Here is a 24,553-nt window from a genome sequence, read left to right on the forward strand (position 1 = left end):
TTTTCATACCATCGTAACTCTACTAAAACAAGAGCCGGTGATGGTGAATTGCTTGACCTTCTTCATTGTGCCGTGGTGTTGTGCTGTGTGGTCTGTGTCAACTTGGTTCAGCCCCATACATCAAGAGTGGTTTGTTATTTTGGACACCTTTCTTTGGTGGAAATTGGAAGTGCTGTGTGCGTATTACAACTCTTTCCTACTGGCATTTGTCAGCATTAGATTTACAAAAGTAAGCTTAAATTTGCAGCAGTATCTCTTTTTGTTCAGTAAAGACGGGCACAGCATTGAACAGGCAAAAAGGCTTTCTTTAAGACACAATTTTACTGTACAAAATGTTTTATAGTTTTCACAAAATACATTTAGAAAGCTCCATTTTAAATAAAATTAAATTGAAATATTTAAGAGACAGCGTGTAGACGTTTTATCTCAGAAGCATTGCTCAGACGTAAACCCAGTATGTGTCCATGTTCTACGTACACACTGAAATAAAAATGCAAAACTCAAAAGAGCATGACAGATGATGCTAGAAAAACCCTCCCATGGTCTTCAATTATAAATAAGGACTGCCGGGTTCAGCTGCAGTCTTACACACTCGAAGCCAATGTAATTGAACAGAACGTGTTTACAAAATTTTGCAACACAAGACTAATATCTTTAAAAAAAAACATTGTGTACTAGATGAAATACAAAGGCTTTGGTCTGTTTTACAATCAACAATGATTAAATCTGATATGTACTTGTAAACAACTGCCAAACACTTAAGTTTAAAACTCTGTCAAGCAATGTTTAATCATAATTATAGGAATTAAATATTTCTAGTCGCACAAAAAATTTTTTTTGACCATAGGACACTATAATACAACTATACCTAAGAGACAATTTGTACCTGACCCTAAAGAAATGTATTTTATGATGCATGGAACATTTATAGAATATTCTCGGGGATATAAATGAAATCAACTTTTATTGGAGAAATCTTTTTGGAAGATTTCTAGGGAAGACAAGTACTTTACATTTTGACATAAACAAACTGGATTATATCGAAGACGCAGTCTACCATTTACAGACTACAGGTTTTCTTTTACACCTGTTCTCCACATTAAATGTTCTTCGTGGTAATCTAGAGTCAATCCAACCACCGAAGCAGGAGGTCCGAGCTGTGTTACATGTCGCACCGTCTTTGCACACTGAGCTGCTGATAGTGATCCGTGTCTAATAAGCCGGCAAAGGCAGGCCCATGTCAGACGAGTCAAGACCACGGCCTCAGTGGATGGATCGAGTTTGAGCTTCCTCTGCTAAATATCCATTCGTAAGAAATAAGACCAATAAATATATTTTTTTGACATAGTAAGAGTCTTCCCTCCAGCTTTTCGTCTTTAATGATATGCAACAGCATCCAGAGACCATGCAAAGGCTGGTAGAAAGTCTCGATATAAGCAGATTAAAAGATAGTCATGGCAGAATCTCTCAGGTTCTCCTCTCTCAGACAAACGACCAACATGGTTTTCTAGCAGTCCATCTATCAGTACTTGATCTTGGTTTTTCATATTAACATACAAATGGCCATTTACTAACACACCAGAGAAAAAAGGAAACAATGACGGTAGTTGGAAATAGAAAAAAAAACAGATAAGTTTTTGTTCCATAAAAATTTGACACCGGGCACTTTACAGAGGTCCATTTTTTTTTCCTGTCTTTCCATCGTTGTTCTCGCTTCCAAGTCCTCGTTTGAATGTGCCTAGAGCTGCAGAACAGCACATAGTCCCACTGGGAAAACAAAGCCCAGACATCCCAAGGCTCTCCCAGAGTCTCTCTCTCGCTTTCTTCCCTCCCCTTATCTCCTGTCCTTTGCTTCTTCTCAACCCTCTCTCGCCTTCTCTACTCTCCTGTGCCGTGTATGTGTTAGGAGCACTGCCGGAGGGCGATGGTGGAGTGGGTGGTTACAGGGTGAAGTAGCTCTTCTCTCTACTGTAGTCTTGACCAGTACTGAGACATGTCAGGCTCGCTCCCTGGGACTTGGACAGGGACAGACACTCCAGGAGAGATGAGTCCTGCAGAGACAAGAAGAGAAAGATATTACTGAAAGGGAAAAATAAAAGCTTGGAAAGTCAGCATGCTAAGTAAGATGAGTGGACGCACCATGCACAGACAGTGTAACAGCTAACATTCGTTAGCCTTATAGCACAGAGCATTGTGCTTTAAATGTTGCAAATAGGAAGATGAGCAGTGGAGCTGCAATGAGTCACAAAGCTCTGCACATGGTCGCTCAGTAAAAAGCTTGCAAGCTCGATAAATTGAGGCTCTGGCAATGGCATTTAAACAGAGAGTACAACATCAAATGAATCAAATTAATTAGCAATTTAGCACAGAGGAAATGTGGTTATGCATGATTAACTCTTCATGACTATAACCAGTATATATGGCTGTCAGTAACAGCATCCTAATGGGGTGGAACTAAACTATGGGCTGGAGTAGTGGGATTGACATGATGGCACAGAGCGGCTATGAAATGAGCTTCATTCATGCAACTACAGAAGGAAAATGATATGAGAAGGAGAGATATTGACTTGCAGATGCTTAAACCATGACGTTTCTTAAATGGACAGAAAGGAAAAAGGAAAGTTGCTGCGACAGATCATGAATCAGAAATGGCTATGTAGTACCGCCTAATTACAGGAGAGGTGGCAGATATGTCAAAGGGTGCACTGTTTGACTGCATTAATTCCCAAGCATGTTGGTAAACAATGAACTTTCTGCCTACCTGTTGAGGTGGTACCAGAAGTGGTCATTGATTGGCTGTTCATATGTGCCTGCATATGAGGGGGCGTATATGTGTCGTAGCTCCGCCCGTTCACAGGCGGACTGGTAGGCAGCATGCAGGAATAAGAGGAGGTCTGGCTGGGCTAAAGATGGGGAGAGAATGATCCATTAGCTTAGCCAACCATAGATTTTTATTTTGTTCATAATTTTAGTTCTGTCAGAAAACTCTTCTTTAATAAAGTATAAGATGGACGGTGTCACTCATGTTTGTGTGTTTGACTCCACTCCAACACTCAGTCATCCAAAAATACTGCATAAAATGCTTTAATGCATTTTAAACATTCTTCACTGTGCAGGATTCTGGTTTGTTACTTACTTGCATAGGTAGATTGTTTGCCATGGTGAAGCTGGGCATGGGGGGCAGTGCACTGTAGGTGTTCGTGAGTGCAGAGTCAGGTCTACCCAGCATTGACCCCGAGGTGAAAGACACTGTGAATGGAAACGAAAACGTGGTTAAAACCCGCTGAAATCACACGCAGTCCTCCAGCGTAAAAGATTGGCTCATTAGCGTTAAGCAGTGCGTGTGTGAGGTGACGCTTTATCTGACAGGCTGATAGGCCCGGACAGATACTGTACAGTGTGTGTCTCAGGTGATTGACTTGTGAGCATGAGCTTCAGCTCTGTCGGTGTGCCCCGGTGTCTGATTCGGTAATTACGCAGAAAGTCAGCTGAGAAGTTTTGCTCAATCATCCATCAAAAGGAAACCACCGGTGCATCTTCATGTGAACTAGCTCGCACAGCCTCCCTCCGAGGCCTGTTCCCTCCCTTTATATCAATCTGCAGGCTGTCACATAATAATATTAAGTCATATTTCACATGGATCCTGCTCAACTTGAACCCATGCGTGGTTCAAATGTTGTTGCTGCCATTATTACAGTAATAACGCGGCGCATATGACTAATTAACGAACGCGTAACAGTAGTCTAAAGGATGAATTATATTTTAATGTCGAGTTTTATTGTGTTGGAGGTGGTAGAGGTATCCTGCCGTGGACCTACCCGGCGTAGTGGGCTGTGGGATGGCCTGGTAGACGCTGGTGCTGAAGCTGCTGCTGATGGGAATGTGACTGGAGGAGTTGTTGGCCTGTCGACGCTGGTTCCGCAGCTTCTCCTCTCGCCTCCACTTTGCTCTTCTGTTTGAGAACCATACCTGCGACGACGAACGACTTCATGTTAGTTTTAAACATTGTGGTATTTTTTAAATATTTTAAAAACCTTCACAAATATACAATTGAAAAGAAGAGCCGGGATGCTCACTTGTATTCTTGCTTCGGGCAGGTCGATTTTCGCTGCTAGTCTCTCCCGTGCAAAAACATCTGGATAATGAGTTCTTTCAAATTCTGTAATGCACGAAACCACAAAGCAGAAGTGTTAGGAAATGAGCAATAAATGAAGTAGAGGCTGATTTTATTAAATAACTCAGACACAGGCCTAATAACTGAATCATTATTTGTTCAGTGTCGTTCAAATGTAGAAACGCACAGTTAAGAATTGTTTTATTTTTAACAAGATTACAACTATTTTCTAGTTGTAAATTAGGGGAAATGTCGTCTCTAAATATCGAGTTGATTCACTAATGGACCTTTTTCCAGCGCCTCGATCTGCTCCTGTGTGAAGGACGTGCGGTTTCTCTGGAGTTTCCTCTTGAGCTGCAGTCTCATCTGTGTCTCCTCTGAATCTTCTCCGTTTGAACTGATGGAATTTGTGTTTTCTCCTGCACCGTCTTGCTGTTGGCAGCCATCTGGAAAAAAACACATAATGGAAATATACATTCAATTAAGCTAATTGAATAATTAATTCTCGGCTCTGTGCTTGTATCAGCCTACAGCTAATTGTATAGACCGCGGTGCGACATCATTAATTAAAGCCACTATCATGGTTGAGTTCATTCAAAATCAGAGGAATCATTGCAGTTTCTTCTTAATGTTGCCAGATTACAGACGACTGCCTGTCTGAAAGGAAACAATATCAAAAAGGCTTCGCAGAGAGTTAAACTGTTTATAAAATATTGTGGGAAAAACAGGCTGGCGAGGGAAAAGCTGCGCGCACTTATCACAAAGGCGTGTGTTCTCAAAAGGTTAAGAGAAATGTGACAAGATGTGGCGAGCCTCTTTTCAGAGCCTATGAAATGTATTAAAACCCCAAACCCTCTAGCCCCCTTTTTAGGGCAGAGCAGTGCCTCAATGGTCGTTCCCATATGGGCGTTGGTATAGCCATTGAGGTGACCACCAACTTTTGAATAGGAGAAGACGCTTTTCAGAATGATACAATGCCTTCAGGAGTAAGGGAAACCATTAAACTGGACACAGCCAGGGACGAGCAGTGAGCCCTCGGTGGGTGTAATATATGGGAGGGGGGCTTTTGGAGGAGATGACAAAAGGATCCTCTCTCTCTGGAGGCGCACAGGCTATAGTACTTTGGCATTGTGCGCACGAGGATCCCAGTCAACAGAGCTTTGAGTCCAGTGTGTTAACCCTTATCCACTACCATCATTAATCACGTCCCCCGGCCAGCTAAACGCCAGTCAGGATTTCTGTCTTCAATTGGAAACAAATGAGTGAGGAGAGAGCATGCAACCCCCTGAACAACCAAAATAAGGCCAATCTATTCACTGCTGCTGCTTGTCCGCGGTGGGCCCGAATGCCCCTTCAGTTGCAGGGCGAGGCTTATCGACTAATGTCTGTCTTGTTGTTGGACATCATTATCACCCCGAGAAGTTAATGCGAAATTAAGCAGGGGGTGCGTTGATAGAGGCTGGTTTATGTAATATCTTACTGATGTCTGTCTGGCGCAATGTTGAACCCACGAAGTTCATTTCAGCTTTTGTTTGCACATTTGATTTGTGTTTCCAACCGCGTAGGGAAACTTTAAACGACCTGTGCCCGTGTCCGTGCGCACCCACAACCTGAAAACCGGGTGTATAAGCTGAAGTAGTCATGTGCATAAGAACTGGTAAAGTAGAAAAACAAAAAACTACCGTGAATTGAAGCCGGTTTTTGTGTCGTGGTTCTGCTCAGGGAACACTGGCCTCCTCGCTGTGGGCCTGAAAACACATTTAGTGCGTCTATATGTGATATTTTTGGTTCACTGGAGGAAACTTGATGCGTTATGTTTCTTGACAATTTCCCTTGCTGCAAAATAGACAAAAGTATTCTTCTATAGGCCAATAGTTTGTATCCACGCTATTTGTTTCTTCACTCCGGATAATCCATAAAAAGGAGTGAATGTGCAGCTATTATCCGTCTGCCAGACCCACTGACGCTAGGATGGGATTTGTTTTCTTTATAAAAGCGCTGGGAAATAAACTCATTCTTTAGTATCACGATGTCTCAGCCAGTGAGGCGGAAAAGAAGCAAAAAAAAAAAAAAAAAAGAGAGAGATACCGAACCAATTGCGGCACCTTTCAACTGCTGAGACCGGATCAAAACACTCTTGAGAAACCGCTTAGAACTGAAAGAGAAAGTGAGAGACTAAATCCTATAGACGGGATTTAGAGCCATATAGGCAGCGAATGAGAAAGAGAAAGAGATAAAAGACCAAATCGGTGAGGAGGTTTATTCGTTCCTTTTTTTTTTTTTGGATAGAGTTGTCTTCTTTTGGGGCCCTGTCACTCTCCATGTAGCCATTATATCAGTCTACTCGGCTGTCGGATGGAAAACATATTTTCTTTCCCCTGAGAGAGTTAATTCATCCAAGTAGCCTATTTAATGAATTAAAACACAATGACCAAGCAACTTTAACTCTTTAATTATTATTATTATTATTATTATTATTATTATTATTATTATTATTATTATTATTATTATTATTATTATCATCTAATATGATATGAAGGAAAACCAACTGCAATAAAACTTAATAAGGTGAATGTTGCTGTTATTGTCATGTTATATTATAATTATAGTGTTGTTGCTCGTTTAAATAATAATAATAATAATAATAATAATAATAATAATAATAATAATTTGTTATTATGATTGTAAAATTACATTTACCATTTTAGCTGTTCATATGATCTTTTCCGCTTTACTGCTTGTTGATAACAGCCCCACGTGTCCAAATGCTCATCAAACAAATGCAAATTATTATTTGCATCAGCTTCATTCCACCACTTGCATTTCCCCTCTCTGGTGACCATAAATCAGACTTTACACTTGTTTGATGAATGCGTGTTTAAGAAGCAAAGTAAATGAAAAAGGTGCCGTTAAATCTGCTCCGTGTTTGGCCTGAGCAGATGACAGGACAGCCTCTGAAGTGGAACATTTCCACAGCAGTCCTACCATCTCCACACTCCTGCATGTTGCCATAATGAGAGACAAAGCCCTCTCTAATGAGCAATTACACATAGTGCGGAGCGTTCCCATAACCAATCATTGCGTGTGAAGGAAAACATTCCTTTGTACTAATATCCCCGCACACAGCTCCCTGGCTCTGCCTCCCCATCAGGAGAGGAGGAAAATGCAGCCTGTTGGACGGACACCTCTGCTGAAAGGACAAGCCGCTGTCACGCACATCCATGTCTGGGACAGTGGAGGCATTCAGACCGCATGCATCGCCTGTGGCTTCCTCCAATCGACTAGTCTTAATTGAGGGTCTTGTTCAGGGCATCACAGTGTGCCACTACGTTACCTTCTTAATAGTAAGGTGTAATGCTAACCATATGTGGAGTTCACGTTAATCCTAAAGGAACTTTTTGTGACTGACCAGAAACTTTAGAACTCAAATCAGACCGAGACCACCTGGTTTTATCCCACTTTGATACTTCACAACCGTGCATGCGTCAAGGTGTCTTTATTGCCACTGCGTGATAATGAGGCTCACCTTGGTTGGGCTGCCCTGGCACTGATGTTCCGGGGTACCAGCCGGGCCGGGTCCCCCAAGTTCCTGTCTGACCGTTGAGCATTCTCAGCTTGTCATACATGCCATCTGCGCCCATCTGTTGCTTTTCACTAGCCAGGTTGCGGAGGACTCTGTTTATCGATGACACCTGAATGACAAATTGCATATGATAAAAGTGAGGATCAGGGTTGGATGGAGCGCTGTGAGTTTCTGTACGCGGGCGCATTGATGTGGGTGTGCAGCGGGTTCACCGCAGCGCATGCACATACACCTTATAATCAAAGGTGAATCTGCACAGGAAGATGCTCCTGCACAAGTGGGCAACGAGCTCGTCTGACTGTATGTTTGGGTGATCACATACGAAGTGATGCGCGCTGCACACGCACTGTACTTTAATAAGGCTGAATGGTTGGATGCCCATCTCCTTTTCCTCCGCTGCATGAGAAAAAAAATCATTTCATGTGGCAAATTAAATCATGCACATAACTTACAGTCAATACACTTACACTGGGTATATTGTCGTTGGTGCAGATCCCCTCCGACAGAAGCCTGTCACGGATCTCCCAGGCGAAGATAGACGGACACTCCCGCTTGTACTGCGCGATTTTCGCGACCACCTCTGGAGTGGCGACCCTGGGCTTGCTGCCGCCTATTGCTCTCGGTCTTATGGAGCCAGTTTCATAATATCTGCCCAGGATCTTGCTCACACAGCCGTTGGATACCTGGATGGAAAACAAAAGACACAATTCACATACATTATTTACGACTATTTACTGAATTTCTAAGATGGCGTCAAATAATTATCACCTTTTCACTGTCCAGCACTTGAACTTCATCATGAGTCTATAAACACAAGAAATATGCCTTGAATTGTAAATTAGGCATTTCTTAAAAGAGCTGTATTCTTTAAAATAGCAGGCAGACAGCTGTGCTTTTTATCGGCCTTACTGTGTTTCCAGTGAGCGGATTGATGTAAAAACTAAACTGCTCGTTTCACTTAAACAGTCACAAAATGCAACATTTACATTACAGGAAACATAGACTGCATGTGAAAATCCTACCGTTATGTATTCCACATTTTGCTTAATGGGTTTTATTTTTAAAAAGTAGTTTAATGCACTGAAAACAAAGTCCGTATACATCTGTTTTCTGCACAGAAAAGGGAGCGGGGTTGTCACCTGCAGTATCCTGGAGATGTCGCAGGGTCGAGCGCCACTGTGAGCAAGTTCAACTATTTTCTGCCTGGTGGAATCCGGCAGCGGTCTACCATTAACAAACACACCACCAAGCTGGTTTACGCCACTGTGACCTACATGGAGACAAAAGCATCGTAGTCACCACATCACATAAGAAAAACCGATTCAAATATATGTGATCAAGCAAATGGTTTTAATTTAGTGATGAAACATGAAGACAGCATACAGAAGGTTTGTAGCAGTTGACTTTCAAACATTAACACTAATATGGTTGTAAAAAGGTGTCTTAAATCGCACTGATAAACTATATTTTATAAGAAACGCTCCGTACAATCCCCTCTGAATACAGACATTGCGCAGTTATTAAACAACACACATATTCAAAACGTGGATTAAACGACAACAGCATCGCGTAAACTGAACCAAAACCCCTCAGTATGTTTATTGTCTGCTAATAAATGAACAACTCAGTCGGTCATCTGTCCCGAGGAAACTCAACCAACCTTTTATCAACCCGGAAAACTTGGATATTAAACCAGTCGCACCGTTATCCATCCCCTCACGTACAGCTGCGCACCACCGAGAACCAGCACCTCACTTCTAAACTGCTCTCACAATAATAACCAGCAACGCCGACAGTCACAAAAAAATCAAAAAAACAACCACACACTAGAGCTGAAATAATGTTAATGTGTTAAATTAGCTTTCATTCAGAAACAACGCTTTCTGGAAACTGGCGTTAAATCGACAAATCCTTTCTGTGATAGTCATCCAAAACACAGTAATTACGCATGAACAACACAGACAACACGCAGGTTACCAGCGCTAAATTAGAAATTTTTATGATTGGTTGTTGTCTTAAAAAGATTGCTTTTTGCAAATTATGCCTAAATTGTTCCATGGTATCTCTCTAAAGCATAGAATAAGCCCGCAAACCTGAAGCCAAATGGGAGAGCTGACTCCCCGGAGTGCCTGAGCTGCTCTCTGTTTCTCCGCTCCCTTCCCCTGCGCTGCCGCCCGGTACATTGACTCCGGGAGCAGAGGCTCCTTACCAATAAATAAGCTCCAAATATAGAAGAGGGGGAAAATATGATGAGCCTGCCTGACATTTGTCTTTAAAATAAAGCTAGCTGCACGTCAAGTTTGAGCTTAATTTCTGGAAATAGGCGGAAGTCGCCTCGGATCATGCATGGGAGGCTAATTGAAAAGATCAGTTGGAGCACTTGTGGCAGGCATGTCACTTTATGACACCGCTCTGCTTTTGAAAATCGCATCGTCACGACAAATAGTAGCATGATAAAACGACCCTTTCTGTCTGCATTTGGATATCACTCAGACAAAATTGGACGCTACTCGTTTACCCTCCGAGGGAGACTTCGTTTTAAGGTGGCCAGGGGCTACGCGCGGTCACAGAAACGAGGGCGCGCCTGGATTCTTAACATATTAAAAGTGACATGCAGTTTTTCCCCCCCTTGTTTGTATTTGACAACAAATGCTCACAGCCACTGCAGTCCTGTTGTGTGCAATCGGTGGGCGTCTTTACTCGGAAATATATCACAGGACGCTGCTTTTAAACAGCAGATTTTATTTTAAATAAATAATAAAAAGGGGGGCCTGTTTCTACCTGAGTGAAACCTGGTTAACTGGCTAACACGTCCCTCTTGGCCGCTATGTGTAATAATCTTTCAGCGTGGATCTGACTGATAGTAAATCCATTATCATCCCTCCTGCTCTTTGGTAATTCCAGGATTAAGTGGAATTAATAGACTTCTTACGCTGAAATTGGCCTGCGCGCATTACGCGGCCGCGCTCTGCGGGTTCTCCGGAGCAGCTCCTTCACCTGTGATTTATAACTATCATATAAATCCTCCGGATCGATAAAAGCGTCAGATAAGGACATCACATCAAAATCAAACTCTCCTAAGGTTAAGTCTTAATCATGACACAATTCCCTCAAGTGCTCAGAGTCGATCTCGCCCGCTGGCGCTGATTATGCGCCTTGTATTCTATTGCAAGTCGACTAATAGGAAAACATATGGTGTCAATTTGGACGCTCCCCACCATATACACCCAGGAGTTATTAGCACAAAAGCCACCGAGGCCGTCGCGACCTTTAGACAACCCAAAGGGCCGAGCCCAATGATATCTCCTCGGCAATTCGCACCAGACATCACACGCCAAGCCAGGGGAGCATCCCATTAACATCAATCGGCAGCAAAGCAGGAGCACTGGGTATTGTACACAGCTCTGATAAAGCCCCCATCATCCCTATAATGGACACTTGGCATCCAAAAAAATAAATAGATTAAATAAAAAAATAATGCTAGAAAAGAATCCTCTCCTCCACACAGCAAACGGTCCAGCTGTCATGTGTCCAACAGTGAATTCAAACATATTTGTATTAATGCGCACAGGTTACAGCACAGACACGTCATCAAGGTATATGGAGAATAACATAATAAAATTATTCCACACACCTTCATCACAGATGTCATACACCTCTTGTCCAGCAGCAAGAGAGAAAATGTGTCATGTTTATCCTTTTTTGTTTCAACACACACACCAGGAATAAGACAGATATTCAGCTCATGGGCCACTTTACACACACACACACACACACACAGAGGCCTATAAGCATCTTCATCTACCATGTTTTTGATTGGCACCCACGACAATATGGTTGTTAATATTTGTCTTCCGCTGTGAGTTCAGGCTGCACCTAACTGTGAGGCCTGCGGTTATACTACGAACATTTCTTTCTAGTTCATGCTGTCTGCCCGTGAAGAATATGGACTAATCTACATAAGGCATTATTGCTATTCCTCATGTTTCATGCAGGGCTCTCCACTACGCAGCTAATCTTGTATGCAGCCTGGCAGCCAGCTCTAACGCTAATGCAGACGGCTGTGCAATTATTTAATACCAACTCAAGCAGAAACAAAAGTCTCCCTCTCAACCCAGCCCCCTCTATTCTCCCTCTCTCTCTCTCTCTCTCTCCTCTGTGGAGCAGGACGACGTGTGATTAACTTGCTCAATAATAACTTGCCTACGTATCATTGCAAAAAAAAATAAATAACTAAATAAATTAACAGCAATGAAACGACCACCAAAAAAAAAAAAAAAAAACTGAGAATATTTCGCCCCTGCAACTCAAAGTCATGCAAATTTATGGCTGCACGTACATTTTCCCTTTTTCTTGTTTTTATTTAAACCCTTTTTAAAGTGTTGGTAAAGTTTCTGCGCTAGAACAACCAAAGTGCATAATGTCAGTGGGCGCTGCCTCCATGCAACCACATTAAAACCCTGCGGCTGTAAGCAAAAGTTTAGAAACAAGATGTAGATTAAAGACAACTTACTGTTCTGCATCATTGAGGCTACGCCAGACTCCCACGTGGCTTGGTTGTGGTATTCTAAGCGTCACAAGGAAATAAGAAAGGTGGTTAGCATCAAATCACAAACCTGCTGCACACATCTGATTCTTTTCTTTTTTCTTTTGCTGTAAAATTATTTGCAACATTTCTGTAAATTAAATAAGTCGTTTTCCTCATGTTCATTTGTTGTTTTCTGCGGATCTGTTGCTTTAACATTATAGATGCATCATGAATTTGAACATCCTCAGTGTATGTATGTATTTTAATTAAACTTGCCTGGAAACAGAGTTGACTGTCCACTCTATAACAATTTAGTCAATCATCTGCCGTTTTCACTACTTAATGTCTCCCTATAGGACAAAGCAGAACAAGACATTAGCACAGCCACAGCTACACTGATGCACTTCAACCTACTCTATCTTCATTTGTGCCCTACATTTGCAATTAACCTCAATGTTGCTGCCAAAGCAAGTAAATTAAAATTGACGCGGGACATTATTTAAACATCTCTGTGAGGCCTCGAGTGGATTCAGAGCCACAGTGGTGAGTTTGCGCCTGTCACCATTTCCCATCGCCGCTTCCTCCGCTGCTCTTGGCTCCTGGTTTGTCTCATATAAAGAAATCAGCCCTGATCGTCTCCTGCGTGTTTTCTACTTGATATCCCTCCTCTTGTGGAGTCTATCGTGGAAAGTGTACAGTGACACACGTTGTCTACCTCGCCTCACTGCTCTGCAAAAGTTCAGAGCAGGAGGGGGTACAAAGCTGGTGTACAAAGCCTGCAGGACTCCAACAATGCACCCCCTTCTCTGCCTCCATATACCTCAAACCCGGGGCGAAAACTCGGCCTCCGCGACTAGAAGCACACAGCTTCCCCACTAAACACACCAACAAGTTCAGATTAATACAAAGAGCCGGAGGCATGCATCCACCCCCTCCGGGAACCGTTCACACACACACACACACACACACACACACACACACACACACACACACGACCATGACCCCGGTGCCGCGAGTGCGTGAATGCAGGTTTTGTTCGCCCTGCTTTTTCTTTCTTTAAGAGAAATTTTTAAAAAGTAATTTCTTGTTCTAAATATTTGGTGGTTATTTCGTGCTACTGGTGCGGGTTGTAAAGCGGGTTTAAAGACACAACAGCGCAGCAGGGCGCTCAATTGGAAAAGACAAATGCATTAAAGAAGCTATTGAATGGGGAACAGATAAAAAGGGGGCCAGGGAGGGAGAAGTCTGAAGTTTTCATTTTCTCCCTCTATGGAAAGTTGTGTTGTGTGCAGAGCAAAATGGCCAAATACCGACGTGTAACAGACTGTGTTTAGTCCAAGTCTAGTTGGGAGCTGCTCACAGAGCCGCCACTGCGTCCAGTTTGGAGCTCTCTTTCATGTTTTAACAAATAGCTGCTCGGTCATTAATCAAATTCAGATTCCATCACACTGGCCCACATAGCCCGAGTTAGCCTATTTAGCATAAACTAAAATGACCAAAACAACCACTAAATAATGAGGTTGGTGATATTTTATTATTATTGGCCTGATGTCGAGATGTTGAGGTGGAAGCACATAAATAAAAAACAGCCTGTTAAGTCAAACCAGCCGAAAACGCACCGCGGGCAGCAGCAGCCTGTAAAGTCCAAGTGGTTAATAATTTATTTAAGGTCGAAAGCTCAAACGTTGTTGTTCGTGAGGTTAACTACAATTTAATCTGCATTTCTTTTCCTTTGGTAATCCGTAACAACAATGTCTTAGTTCAACATGCTTTTTCTCGTGGCGGCTGGATCCTGCGCTCACAACATTCATATGCAGAAATAGTTCATGTCAGGCCTTGGCTACAATGGGCCCGGTGCAAGTTGGAGGCTTAACAGGGGAAATAAAAATACATGGAAGTGGCTTAAAAAAATGTTGCTTATTACAGAATAGACTGAGTGCAGTAGTTGTTACTGTGCATGTAGCCAACAGGTTCAATCTGAACCCAGTCTGCAGTGAAGCATCTGAACATCCTGAGCTACAGGCCAGGAGAAATTATTATTTTAAATTGATTTATTTATTTATTGCAACGTGGTTGAATTAAGCTGAATTGTTTTTTTAAATGACTAAATTAAATGCACAGTGGCAGCAAATCAATGGATCTATTTTATTTTACTTTTTTCAGACGACTTCTTTTAACAGAGCAGCAGTTTATATTCTATCATTTGTGTTTTATTCATTTTGTGTCGTTATTTCACGAAATATCTAATTTAACGCTGTAGGTTAAGAGATATGTTTGACACTAGAGGACTATTTTATCTACTTCATATCTAACTAATTAAATAAAGAAGTATTTTAAGTCGCAGATTGAACAACTTAGATTAGAAATTAGTAAAGTTGTAATTTTTCGGACATAAACAAACATGCAAAAAATAAAAATAAAAATAAAAACGATGCCTCCTCCCAAAGTGCTGCACGGAGCTTTTTTTTTTTTTAAGAAGGCGCTTGGGTGACTCGCCTGCATGAATCAATCTGACACCTTTCCTCAACGGGTCATTGCGCCCCATTCTCCACGATGATCACTGTCCTGGCCCAACGTGACTTTTTACTCTTTGCTGTCATAAATAAGCGGTAAGCTGTACGTTGGCCTAAACACAGCAACAACATCGAGCAGATAAAACAGACAGAGACGCTGAAGCCTGTTCGCACTTTTCAGGGAGTCAAGTCAGAGCACAGGCTGCACAGTGGAAACGATGGAACACCTACAGGCTCTACACTGAACCTAAACCTACAGCCGAGAGTAGCCAATAATAATAATAATAATAATAATAATAATAATAATAATAATAATAATAATAATAATAGAATTAAACACCACAAACAAACTTTTAGTCAGGATCTCACCTTTTTGGGGCATCCTGCGTCCTTGGCAAACTACAGGCTACAGCCTAGATCTCCACACCACAGAAAAAGAGGAAAAAAGCCGACCAGGATCAGTCTCTCTCGGGGAGTTTAGAAGAGCAAAAATTAGTTTCCAGTGGTCTTCGGCGGAGACGGAGGGGATATCCCTGCGAAGGAGACAGAGATTGACAGTGAACTCAGATGTCAGGACGCACGGAGTTAGGCGAGGATGTGCGCTGGCGTGTGAGAGAGCGAATGAGAGAGTCGGAAAGAGAGATAGTGGGGAAGAGAGAGAGAGAGAGAGAGAGGAGGGAGGCGGCGGTGGTAGAAGGAGGTGGGGGTAAGAGAATGAACACACCTATGCTGACTGGTGATGGAACAAGTGTATTAATGTATGTGTTCCTGGTCTGCTGTGTGTGCCTCGCCTCCCTCCGCCGCTCTTCACTGGCCCATTAGCGCGACCCGACCTCTGTCATCATCCCCCATATAAACACTTCCCCCTACACCACAGCCAAAGCGGGAAACGGGGCCGAGCCACAGCGAGAGAAAGAGAGAGAGAGAAAGAGAGAGAGAGAGTGTGTCTCGTCTTCCCAACCCTCTAATCAGCCCACGCATGCAAATACCCTGCGCTCACTATTGCAGAGCAACTGCCTCGGAAATGCCCATTGGACGGAAAGCTCTATTCTTCCAAGCTGAATTGAGTCCGCGCAGGGAATCTCAGGCATGTTCAGCTCCAACCTGAAGCTAGCTAGTGCTGCAAGGGGGTGGGGGGAGGACGGAAACTAGCTGTGGAGCAGCGCGCACGTGAATGTTGGAGCTCGTAACACCAAATTAAAATTACAAAGAGCTGCAGCGTGCCCTTTATGAAACGGCCGAGCCTCTACAGATGCGATTAATGTTATAGAGACGCGCAGAATTATGTAGCGGAGAAGTTTGGGAGACATCTCAAACTATTGTGTTGTCACCTCGAGTTTGTTTCTACTTTTTATGGTTCCGCGTTCATCGCTGACAGACAAAACAATAAGTTAAACAATTACACAAGTGCAAATCCTTAACACGTAAATCACAGCATAAGAGAGGGGATGGGTGCATATTATCCTAAAGAAATGGTAAAAATAGAAATCTGAGGTCCTAAAAACATGTGGGAGAATAGACGCAGCTGCGTAAAAGGTGCAGCTGAGCTGGGAAAATAGGTTTTTTAGCTAAAAGCTCCTTTAAAATCTTCTCCATTTGAAAATGACGCGAGCCCTTCCTCACTAAAAACAATCAGAAATGTCCCCCACGTGCTTTTGTTGATTCTTTTGGGTATCACCTTCCCCTGAATAGCCTTACCCCTCCTGTCAACAAGAACACCATGCGTAAAGAGCGCAGCCTTTAGGCAAGCTCGGGTGCTTTTTATGGACACATTTGCGAGGCACGACGACGTCACTCCTGCGACCTGACAGCAAATAGCACGCGTAAATAAAGTAAAGCAAATGACTGTGTAGCCATGGCCACACAAAACTGCACTGGTTGAATGGCTGGCTATTAACGCACACCTCAACGCACCCAAAAGCAACCCCTCTGCGCCCGTGTTTGAGCATACACCCGGAGCTTTGGGCAGCACCAGTCTCCGCACTGAGGAGCCCCGTCGCTCACTCCAAAAGGAGGAGAACCGAGGGGAAGAGAATGAGGGTTGTATGGATGTGGAAGCCAAACTAAAGCAGAAAAGGGGGTGCATGAAAGGGCAAAGCGAGAGAGAGGAGAGAGAGGGGGACATGCACTAGCAGGGGGAGGGGAGAGAAATAGCTTTTTGGGATGGCAGGCCATGAAATGAAGTCATGGAGGCCTACACTTGACTTTCTTTGACATGTGAAAAAGTAGGAGAAGTCAGAGCTCATCAATAAAACACTTCGGAGGTGAAAGAGGGCTCCCTAACAACCATCGCATTCCTGACTATGGGTTCAATGAGTAGACAAACGACGCTGCCAGAGAGAGAGAGAGGGAGAGAGAGAGGGAGAGAGGAGGAGACGGGAAGGGAGGGAGGGAGGAAGGGGGAAGAGAGAGAGAGAGAGAGAGAGGGAGAGAAAGAGGGACTGCCCTGCTTGAATGGGGCCCTCAGTGGGCCGGCGAGATAATGAGCTGAGAGGACCGACTCAAACTGTCACCGAGAGTCCCGCGGTGAGGAACAACACTTTGGCCAATACTGCTTCATCAAACAACCCGTAAACTAAACGAGCACATTCATCTGTTTCTCCTTCCTGCATTGTTTCTACTCACTTAGACTGGTGGCTTAGCTTATAGGCCTACCGTGAATGGTCGCAGCTTATATCAGCTAAGGGGGGGGTTCCCCAAACATTTTCACGTCAAGGACCCCCCTATTAGACATGCATTAGGCCACAAACACCACCTCCCCCGGCACCGGATAGGAGTTTGTGCTCTGAGGGGCCCCTGTGTTGGTTATGATTTACTGTAACAAGAAAAAACAGAGTGACTGGAAACACTGAGGAGAAACTTTCAATCACTACTGTGCACAATTACCTTCTTAATTTCACAGCTCTCTAAAGGATAAAGAGTGGAAACTATATTCTTGTAAATCGAAAGCATGAGAATTACAGTTAGTGACCATGTGGAACACAGGACCTGAGAGGAGCCTGAACTTCTGCAGTGTTTACACAGCGTGCAGCTGCATGTATGGGAGCTGTGAGACCGTCCAGTGAGTTTTTAATTATTAAATCAATTATAACTCAATAATAACAATCTGCAGAAACATGCAACACCTCCCTGGAATATTAAAACTTGATCTCTACCTGCCTCCTGTCTTACTTCTTGGATTTATAAAGTATCTTTGTATTGCAAATCTTATTGCCTTTCACTTGTTCCAGTCTGCAGCTGTCAAAATTTCCCACCACTACGCTGAAAGACAGAGTCCCCGATGAGTGTGTCAAGTAGTTTTCTTTGGAAACAATACCTCCATAGGTTATTGATTTCTTTGGTTAAGCTGTAAATCCGCTCCAACAGCTAATTCGTTGTCTCCACTCTCAAGAGATTTGTTTTTTCACAGCCCTCACTTGCGTGCCAAGGAAACCCATATCGCTATCAGCAGTTAGCTGCCAAGACGCATGCTCAAATAATGTATTTCCTAAATTTACAGTGTATAAATATTTTGGTTTTTGTTGGTTTATGAAGTTTTCTGGATTGCTGCAGACGTCTGTTATAGGCTGATGTTGGGAAAGCAATTAGCCCAATTCGGATTAGCAGCAACTAATGTCACAGGCCTTGAAAAGAAATCCTAATCTGGTCGTTATTTTCCCCGGAGGCGATGTGGTGTTTGGAGCCCTCTAGAAACTTTTAAATCCAAAAAGAAAAAGAATGGAAAGACAAGAAAAAACATAAGGGGAGAAAAACAAAACACAGTGGCTTTGTTTTTGGACAGGGGAAAGGAGAAGTAGTGTGTGTGTGTGGGGGGTAATGTACAGATTATATTAGAGACAGTTTCACTTTACAAGTGGAAACTCGATTCAGATCAATTAGTTTAATTTTTTTTGGTCACACGTCAACATTTTTTTTTTCTTGATAAACATTTGTCTTCGTGATGCCCCCCCACCCCCCCACTGGAGGTCATAGTTTACTCACGTTTCTCTCAGGACTTTAGAGAAGAGGTCAAATAGAAAATGTTTCAATACTGTTACCAGGCTGTTTATAGTCAACAGAAGGTGGAAGGAGCTAAATCCACCTCGTTCAGGTTGATGTTAAAAAGGAAGCTCCTCGTTTTATATTTATCTGTATATTTATATTTATTAAGGGAGATTTTATTTATGCATTTATTAGAACTATTGTATATTATTCTATTAAACTGATAATTTACAAGTCCTATAATTTAATTAAAACTATTATCGCAAATAAACAAATATAATAATAATAATAATAATAATAATAATAATAATAATAATAATAATAATAATAATAATAATAATAATAATTTAAACTTGAAATATTCAAATATTTTACCATTATTTACAATTACTCTTATTTACTGCTGCTGTTCACTTTGTTAGCAAACTCCATTCCTCTTCAGATGACCTGTCACTTCATCAAACAGCCTCGGTCTGTCAGATTTATTCACTCTAAACACATTCACATGGACGTCGCTGCTCTATTTGCATAAATTATTTGCATTTGTACAATGTGTGATCCTGTTTTTAATCAGCAGTAATTAAACAATCACACGCTTGTTCAACGTTTGCGCAGATATTTAATTAATCTATTAAATTTAAAGTGTGCTGCGACCAGGAACAGAGGCTGTATTAATGTCCACCCATTTCTCAGAACATTAAGTAAATATCAGGAAACATAACTCCATCATGGTCAGGCTGCTTCTTCAAGAGGAAATGTTTGCAGATTGTGTTTATTCTTCTCGGTGTAAAAAGCCAAATAAACACGAACCATCTGCTTCATATCTGCTTTTTCAGACATGTTCCATTAAGGTAAAAATAGATTTTTAAAAATAAAAAGATTTAAATGACAAAAAATTAATTTTCATGTGATTAAAGTGCAGCGTTCTCCTCTTGGTCAGGATGTGTTGAAGGATGAAAACATGAATGTTTTTAATTTTAATTTAACTTTCATGCTGCTCGATCGTTTGTAGGGTGACAAGTGTGGGATCGGGGGTTTCTTGTGTGACCCACAGCTGGGTGTACAGTCCACAGAAGCCCTCTCCTGGCAAAAGGCTGAAGGCTGGGATCAACACCGGGGCTAATGGTGTCACAGCGCTGCTCGGCGAGCGTGACAGAAAGAAACACTGGGTCCAAACATTCAGGAGACTGAACGTGACAAAGTTTGGAAAGCGCGTTGTGCGTTTACCTCAACGACAGGAATGAAAAATGTGTGCACAGGCGGTCGCTCATCTCTGTGCAGATGGAGCTAAAACACACACACAAAATATATATTTTAAAAACCCCCAGTGTAGAGACCAGGCCCGAACCGATTCCCAGACCAACTGAACCTGAACCGCCTCAAGGCGCACGTCATTTCCCATCCATCCTAGTTAGTGTTGTGTTGTTTTGTTTTGTTTTTTTCAAATTTAGAAAAATCTTAAAATTAAAATTAGCTTAACATTTAAGTTAAATTATTATTTTGTTTCTTTAATAAAACAATTCACACTTTGATTGTGACGTTGATAATAAAAAGAAGACGAAGACGAACGAGACGCAGTTTGGCCTCAAAACAACCAACAACGAGCCAAACTCCGCTGGTGAAAAGCGACGTTTCCACCGCGCTGATGGATCGAGGGGAGCTCAATAGATCCAGACACTTTTCTATTTACTGTACAGGTCGAAGTCTTTCATTTTCCCGGCGCACTGCGCACAATAACAGGCGCTTTTTAAAAAGTGACGTGCGCTTGGTTCCTCAGTGAAGATCGCTAATTACACGCTCGGCGTGGATGTGTGATAGATGACAACGAAAGCGGAGGCAGCTCGTTGTGTTCAACTTTGGGTGGGTGTACACCTCCTGTAGGCTCCACAGCGCAACGTGCAAGAGCTTAACCAATAATTTTACCTAACTTTGCCAATGCATCAATCAGCATGCGCACTGAGCTTTGTGTTTTTCAATTTCTCTAAACTTCCCAAAGTTAAAACAGATCTGTGAAGACTTTACTGACTTTAAATGTTCCCAGAAGGAGAATTTCAAGCCAATCGGGCTCTGAAATACTGATTAAAAGCAGACTCAGTCCAAAACTCACCGTTAGTTTGTGGAAAGGCAGCAGATCTGTGTGTTCGATATCCTGCGCGCATATATTCGCTCCTTCCCAACCCGGATCTCTCCTCTGTTTCCGTGTCACAGCGACAGAAACTTAGGTCCCGATTCAAATCTATCTACCTTTGGATCCGTCCTGGAGTTGAAATCTCAATGAGAGTGGGGGAAAAAAATCTGCGGCTCTTACAACAACTTTCTCTTCAGCATCAGCCTCAAGTTGGCAGTGATTGGCTGGAGCGACGGCTCGACGTCATAACTTTGGACAGGACGCGCAGCACCGAATGGGGAAGTGCACAAGGTAGCCGACATGTGGAGCACACCGGCATGTTTACTGTCCCAGCAAACGTGTGTGCTGTGTGTAGACACTGACAGCTAGCAGCTCACCCTGCTCGTCCAGTTCTGATGAGATTATTTTATTTTAGTCGTTTTATTTTATTCTACTCTGTGTCGACTTTCCCCAGACGAACAATAAACCAGTCTTGGACAGGCCTGCTGCACTTCTGCATGTTTATCTACAATTGGTAGCTGTTTTATTTATTAGTTTCTATATTTATTTTGACATTTTTCTACATCTTCTAACCCTAACCCTCAGCTCAGCATGGATCCTCCCAACGTGCGCAAGAGCACTTGGCCAAAGATGATTCTTCGTGTTTAGAGAAGTCAAAGCTGCAGCTTTCAGTCAAATTCATAAAGGATGAGTTCTCAAGAAACATGTTTTTATCTTTTTAAGATAAAAAGTCATACATGCAGGGAGGTTTCTCTGAGTTTCTCCTCAACGTGAAAAACATTTTTTACTGAGTGTAAACAGAAACACGAGGTGACAGTGTCTCAAGTTATTTCAATATAATGTTTGAACAACTTTAAAATGATTAAAACGCACTTTCAGTGGCTTTTGAGTTCTTCCTTCACAGTCTCTGATTTGAACAGTGACTAGTTTAGACAGCGACTATAAGACATGAACAGGTAAAATGCTGCTTCTGTTTTTGTGTTTTCTGAATCTGAGCATGCTCAAAAAGCAACAGGTGAAGTCTGGACAGGTGCAGTCAAAGAGCTAAGGCACCGTCTCCCTCCCTGTTCCTCACTATGTGTTTGGTCCTTCGGCTCAGACTCGTCTCCAGCTCTGGTATTAAAGCACATTATGGAACAGTTCTGTTGAAAAATGTTCATCATAAACGTGGATTATATTTGTCGAGCGTTCATTCTTCTACCCTGCTCTAAAACCTTTATATTTCTACAGCCCTATAAAGTCGTGCTCTGTAACTCTTAATGGAACTCCAGCTTCCCTTTTACTGAGGCAGGCTAAAAGCCCCAAGCCCTGTTTCACAACCTCTGATGTTTGTGTCAATTTGAACAAGACGGTGAGTAAATGGGCAACCGCGCCGCCGCTTGTCTCTCAGGAAGAGACCGGGGCAGCGCAGGTACGGGCCAGTCAGGACTGGGTGTGTTTGGGCCATTATTTGGAGGCACAGCCATTAAGAGGCCTTGATACTGTGCAACGCAGCAGGGTGCTCGACATCCGCGCTGGAAACCGCACGGCTTGGTCCCTGCTTATCAGGCTGTCAATAAAACGAGATGGGATACAGCGGTCGAGCCAGGTGCTCCCTTTCCCTTCCCACACAGCCCCGCTCTTCAGAAGCAGATCAGGCGTAAACGCAAATCTGTCCAGCCGGTTTTCCCTCTGCCGTCACCACGCTGCTGCACAACGCCACCTCTCTCCCTCTCTCTCTCTCTCCCCCCTCAGTCTGCCTCACACACATACAAATCCGCGCACACACACACACACTCTCTCAACCCACTAAACCACACTGACAGTTTTTTTATTTCTTATATAAGTATGCAAACTATTCTGCAACTCAAACACTCCTGATAACAAACATGTGAACGTACGTGAATGTAACCCAGATCTCTGCTGATGCACAGGTCGCAGCTACAGACTTTAAAGTAAAAGTCACATGTTGGTGTGAGTGTAAACAGGCCAACATAAATTAAAGTATACGGTGAACGTCTTTAAAGTATGCGAGCCCTGTGAGAGCTTTCCAGGAAAATGCCAATCTCTCCTGGTGGCTCTGACTGATCAAATTTAAAACAAATTGTGTAATGATCGACCTCCCCTCTCTAGCCATGCAGAACATTATGCTGCCATAGCCTACGCCTCATGAGCTTATTGTTTACTGCCGCTGCAGCAGACAGAGAAAAATGTCCAGGGGACCGAGCATGTTACCAGAAAGCAGAGGGTGCACACAGAGTTGATGCTGCGTTCAAAGGGGGCGTTTCATCCATCTAAATTAGGATTAATTGCAATGAAGACGAGGAGGTAAGTTCTTTCTGAACTTCAGGTTTAAAGTGGCTGTGAAATAGGCCCTACGGTGGATTCAAACTTCTTCTTTTTTTATTCATAAAGTCATTGAGTTTTCCGAGTCACAAATAACTTGATAGATACACGTTAGTGTCAAAGTTGTAAAGAAATATTAAAGTTGGTCAAATCGGAACTGGATCTGGTTCAGAGGGGGGAAACTGTGAGGCCTGTTCCTGCTGACTGTGCCTCTCAGACAGCAGGCATCTAGTGCGCAGACATGCTTATCTTGGTGATCTGATATTTTCAATTTAAGATACTGTGTCCACGCTTAATACAGCCTAATTACCCACACACAGTACACGCGCACATGTGCACAGACACATCCTCCTCCTCTCTCCTTTTCTCTCTCCCCCTGTGTGAAAGGTTTTAATAAGCCCTACGCGCTCTGTGTGCAGAGTTTGATTTGTTTTCTCTCCATGCTCCCCGGCCCTGGATCGAGACATTAGCCGAATTCCCCCGGGGTGATTGGATGCAATTTGTCCGGAGTAGACAGGCACGTCCTGGATGTTAGGAATTCACTGTGGCTCAACGTGACAAGTCTGACTTCGATCTACAATTGCATCTGAAAGTGCAGCGAGCGGAAAGATCCCATGCCATTAAGTGTTCTTCTCCCCCCTTTTTAGAGCAAAAATAACAAGCTCCTTCATTTACTAACAAATATTCATAACAATTCCATTTGCGACACCTCTAATGTGGTCGTGAGGCCTGTGTGCAGCGCTTAGCGCGCCTGCACCGGCGGTGCTGCACATGGTCAGTCCGCCGAGTCAGAGTGGAGAGAGAAAGTCCAAACGAGGGGATATTATGCCCCAAATCTATGACCCTTTAAATTAGATTAAAGATTGACAGCGAGCTGGATTTAAAAAAAACCTAAGACTGACACCTGCCACGCAGGCTCGGCCGTGATTGATTCTGATGCTTCGTGCTGGCAACAATAATGCTGCTGTTTTGCGCAGGGCTGAGTAGGCGCATTTATCACTCACTTGCCAGGAGTGGCTGAAGTCAGTGTCCGTGTCGCACTGTGAGCTGACAGGGGAAAATGGGAGCTAACGAGGTTGTCAGATGTCCTGACAAGACAAATGAGAGCTCGTCACTCCCTGCGCTTTAATAACGTTTAATGGAAACGTATTGCACCGTTCAAAATAAAGTGTTACACATACCGGGGTCTGACGGCGACGCAGTTAATTACGCACGGTGAGGTAAATTACGCATCAGCTAAAGGGTGTTGGCCTGGATTCAACACCACCAAAGAGGGTTTTATCTATATAACGCTTATGTTTTGGAGCTGCTCGACTTTGGACTCTGTGTTGCTGCTGTCAACGAGTAATTAGACTAAGGTTGACTAACAAATAATCACAGC

The 24,553-nt window shown here is 43.0% G+C and overlaps 1 protein-coding gene across 3 annotated transcripts in view; it reads right to left on the reverse strand.

Annotated features, from left to right (window-relative positions):
• Positions 1-291: 291 nt before the first annotated feature.
• pax6b (paired box 6b) overlaps positions 292-24,553 on the reverse strand; it is a 29,932-nt gene continuing 5,670 nt past the window's right edge. The window contains exons 3-14 of one of the 3 annotated variants that reach the window (XM_026377609.1): positions 15,108-15,271; positions 12,211-12,264; positions 8,837-8,967; positions 8,466-8,501; positions 8,165-8,380; positions 7,641-7,806; positions 4,402-4,560; positions 4,077-4,159; positions 3,819-3,969; positions 3,137-3,249; positions 2,762-2,903; positions 292-2,051 (exon numbers count right to left, since the gene is read on the reverse strand). In XM_026377609.1, coding sequence (XP_026233394.1) covers positions 1,966-2,051; positions 2,762-2,903; positions 3,137-3,249; positions 3,819-3,969; positions 4,077-4,159; positions 4,402-4,560; positions 7,641-7,806; positions 8,165-8,380; positions 8,466-8,501; positions 8,837-8,967; positions 12,211-12,264; positions 15,108-15,120 — 1,350 coding nt within the window. In that variant the 5' untranslated portion in view covers positions 15,121-15,271 and the 3' untranslated portion in view covers positions 292-1,965. Of the gene's footprint in view, positions 2,052-2,761; positions 2,904-3,136; positions 3,250-3,818; positions 3,970-4,076; positions 4,160-4,401; positions 4,561-7,640; positions 7,807-8,164; positions 8,381-8,465; positions 8,502-8,836; positions 8,968-12,210; positions 12,265-12,501; positions 12,576-15,107; positions 15,272-24,553 lie in introns of all 3 variants that reach the window. The other 2 variants (XM_026377608.1, XM_026377607.1) reach the window with 2 other exon arrangements.

Source organism: Anabas testudineus, chromosome 3 (genome assembly GCF_900324465.2).
Source record: "Anabas testudineus chromosome 3, fAnaTes1.2, whole genome shotgun sequence".
Taxonomy (NCBI): Eukaryota; Metazoa; Chordata; class Actinopteri; order Anabantiformes; family Anabantidae; genus Anabas; species Anabas testudineus.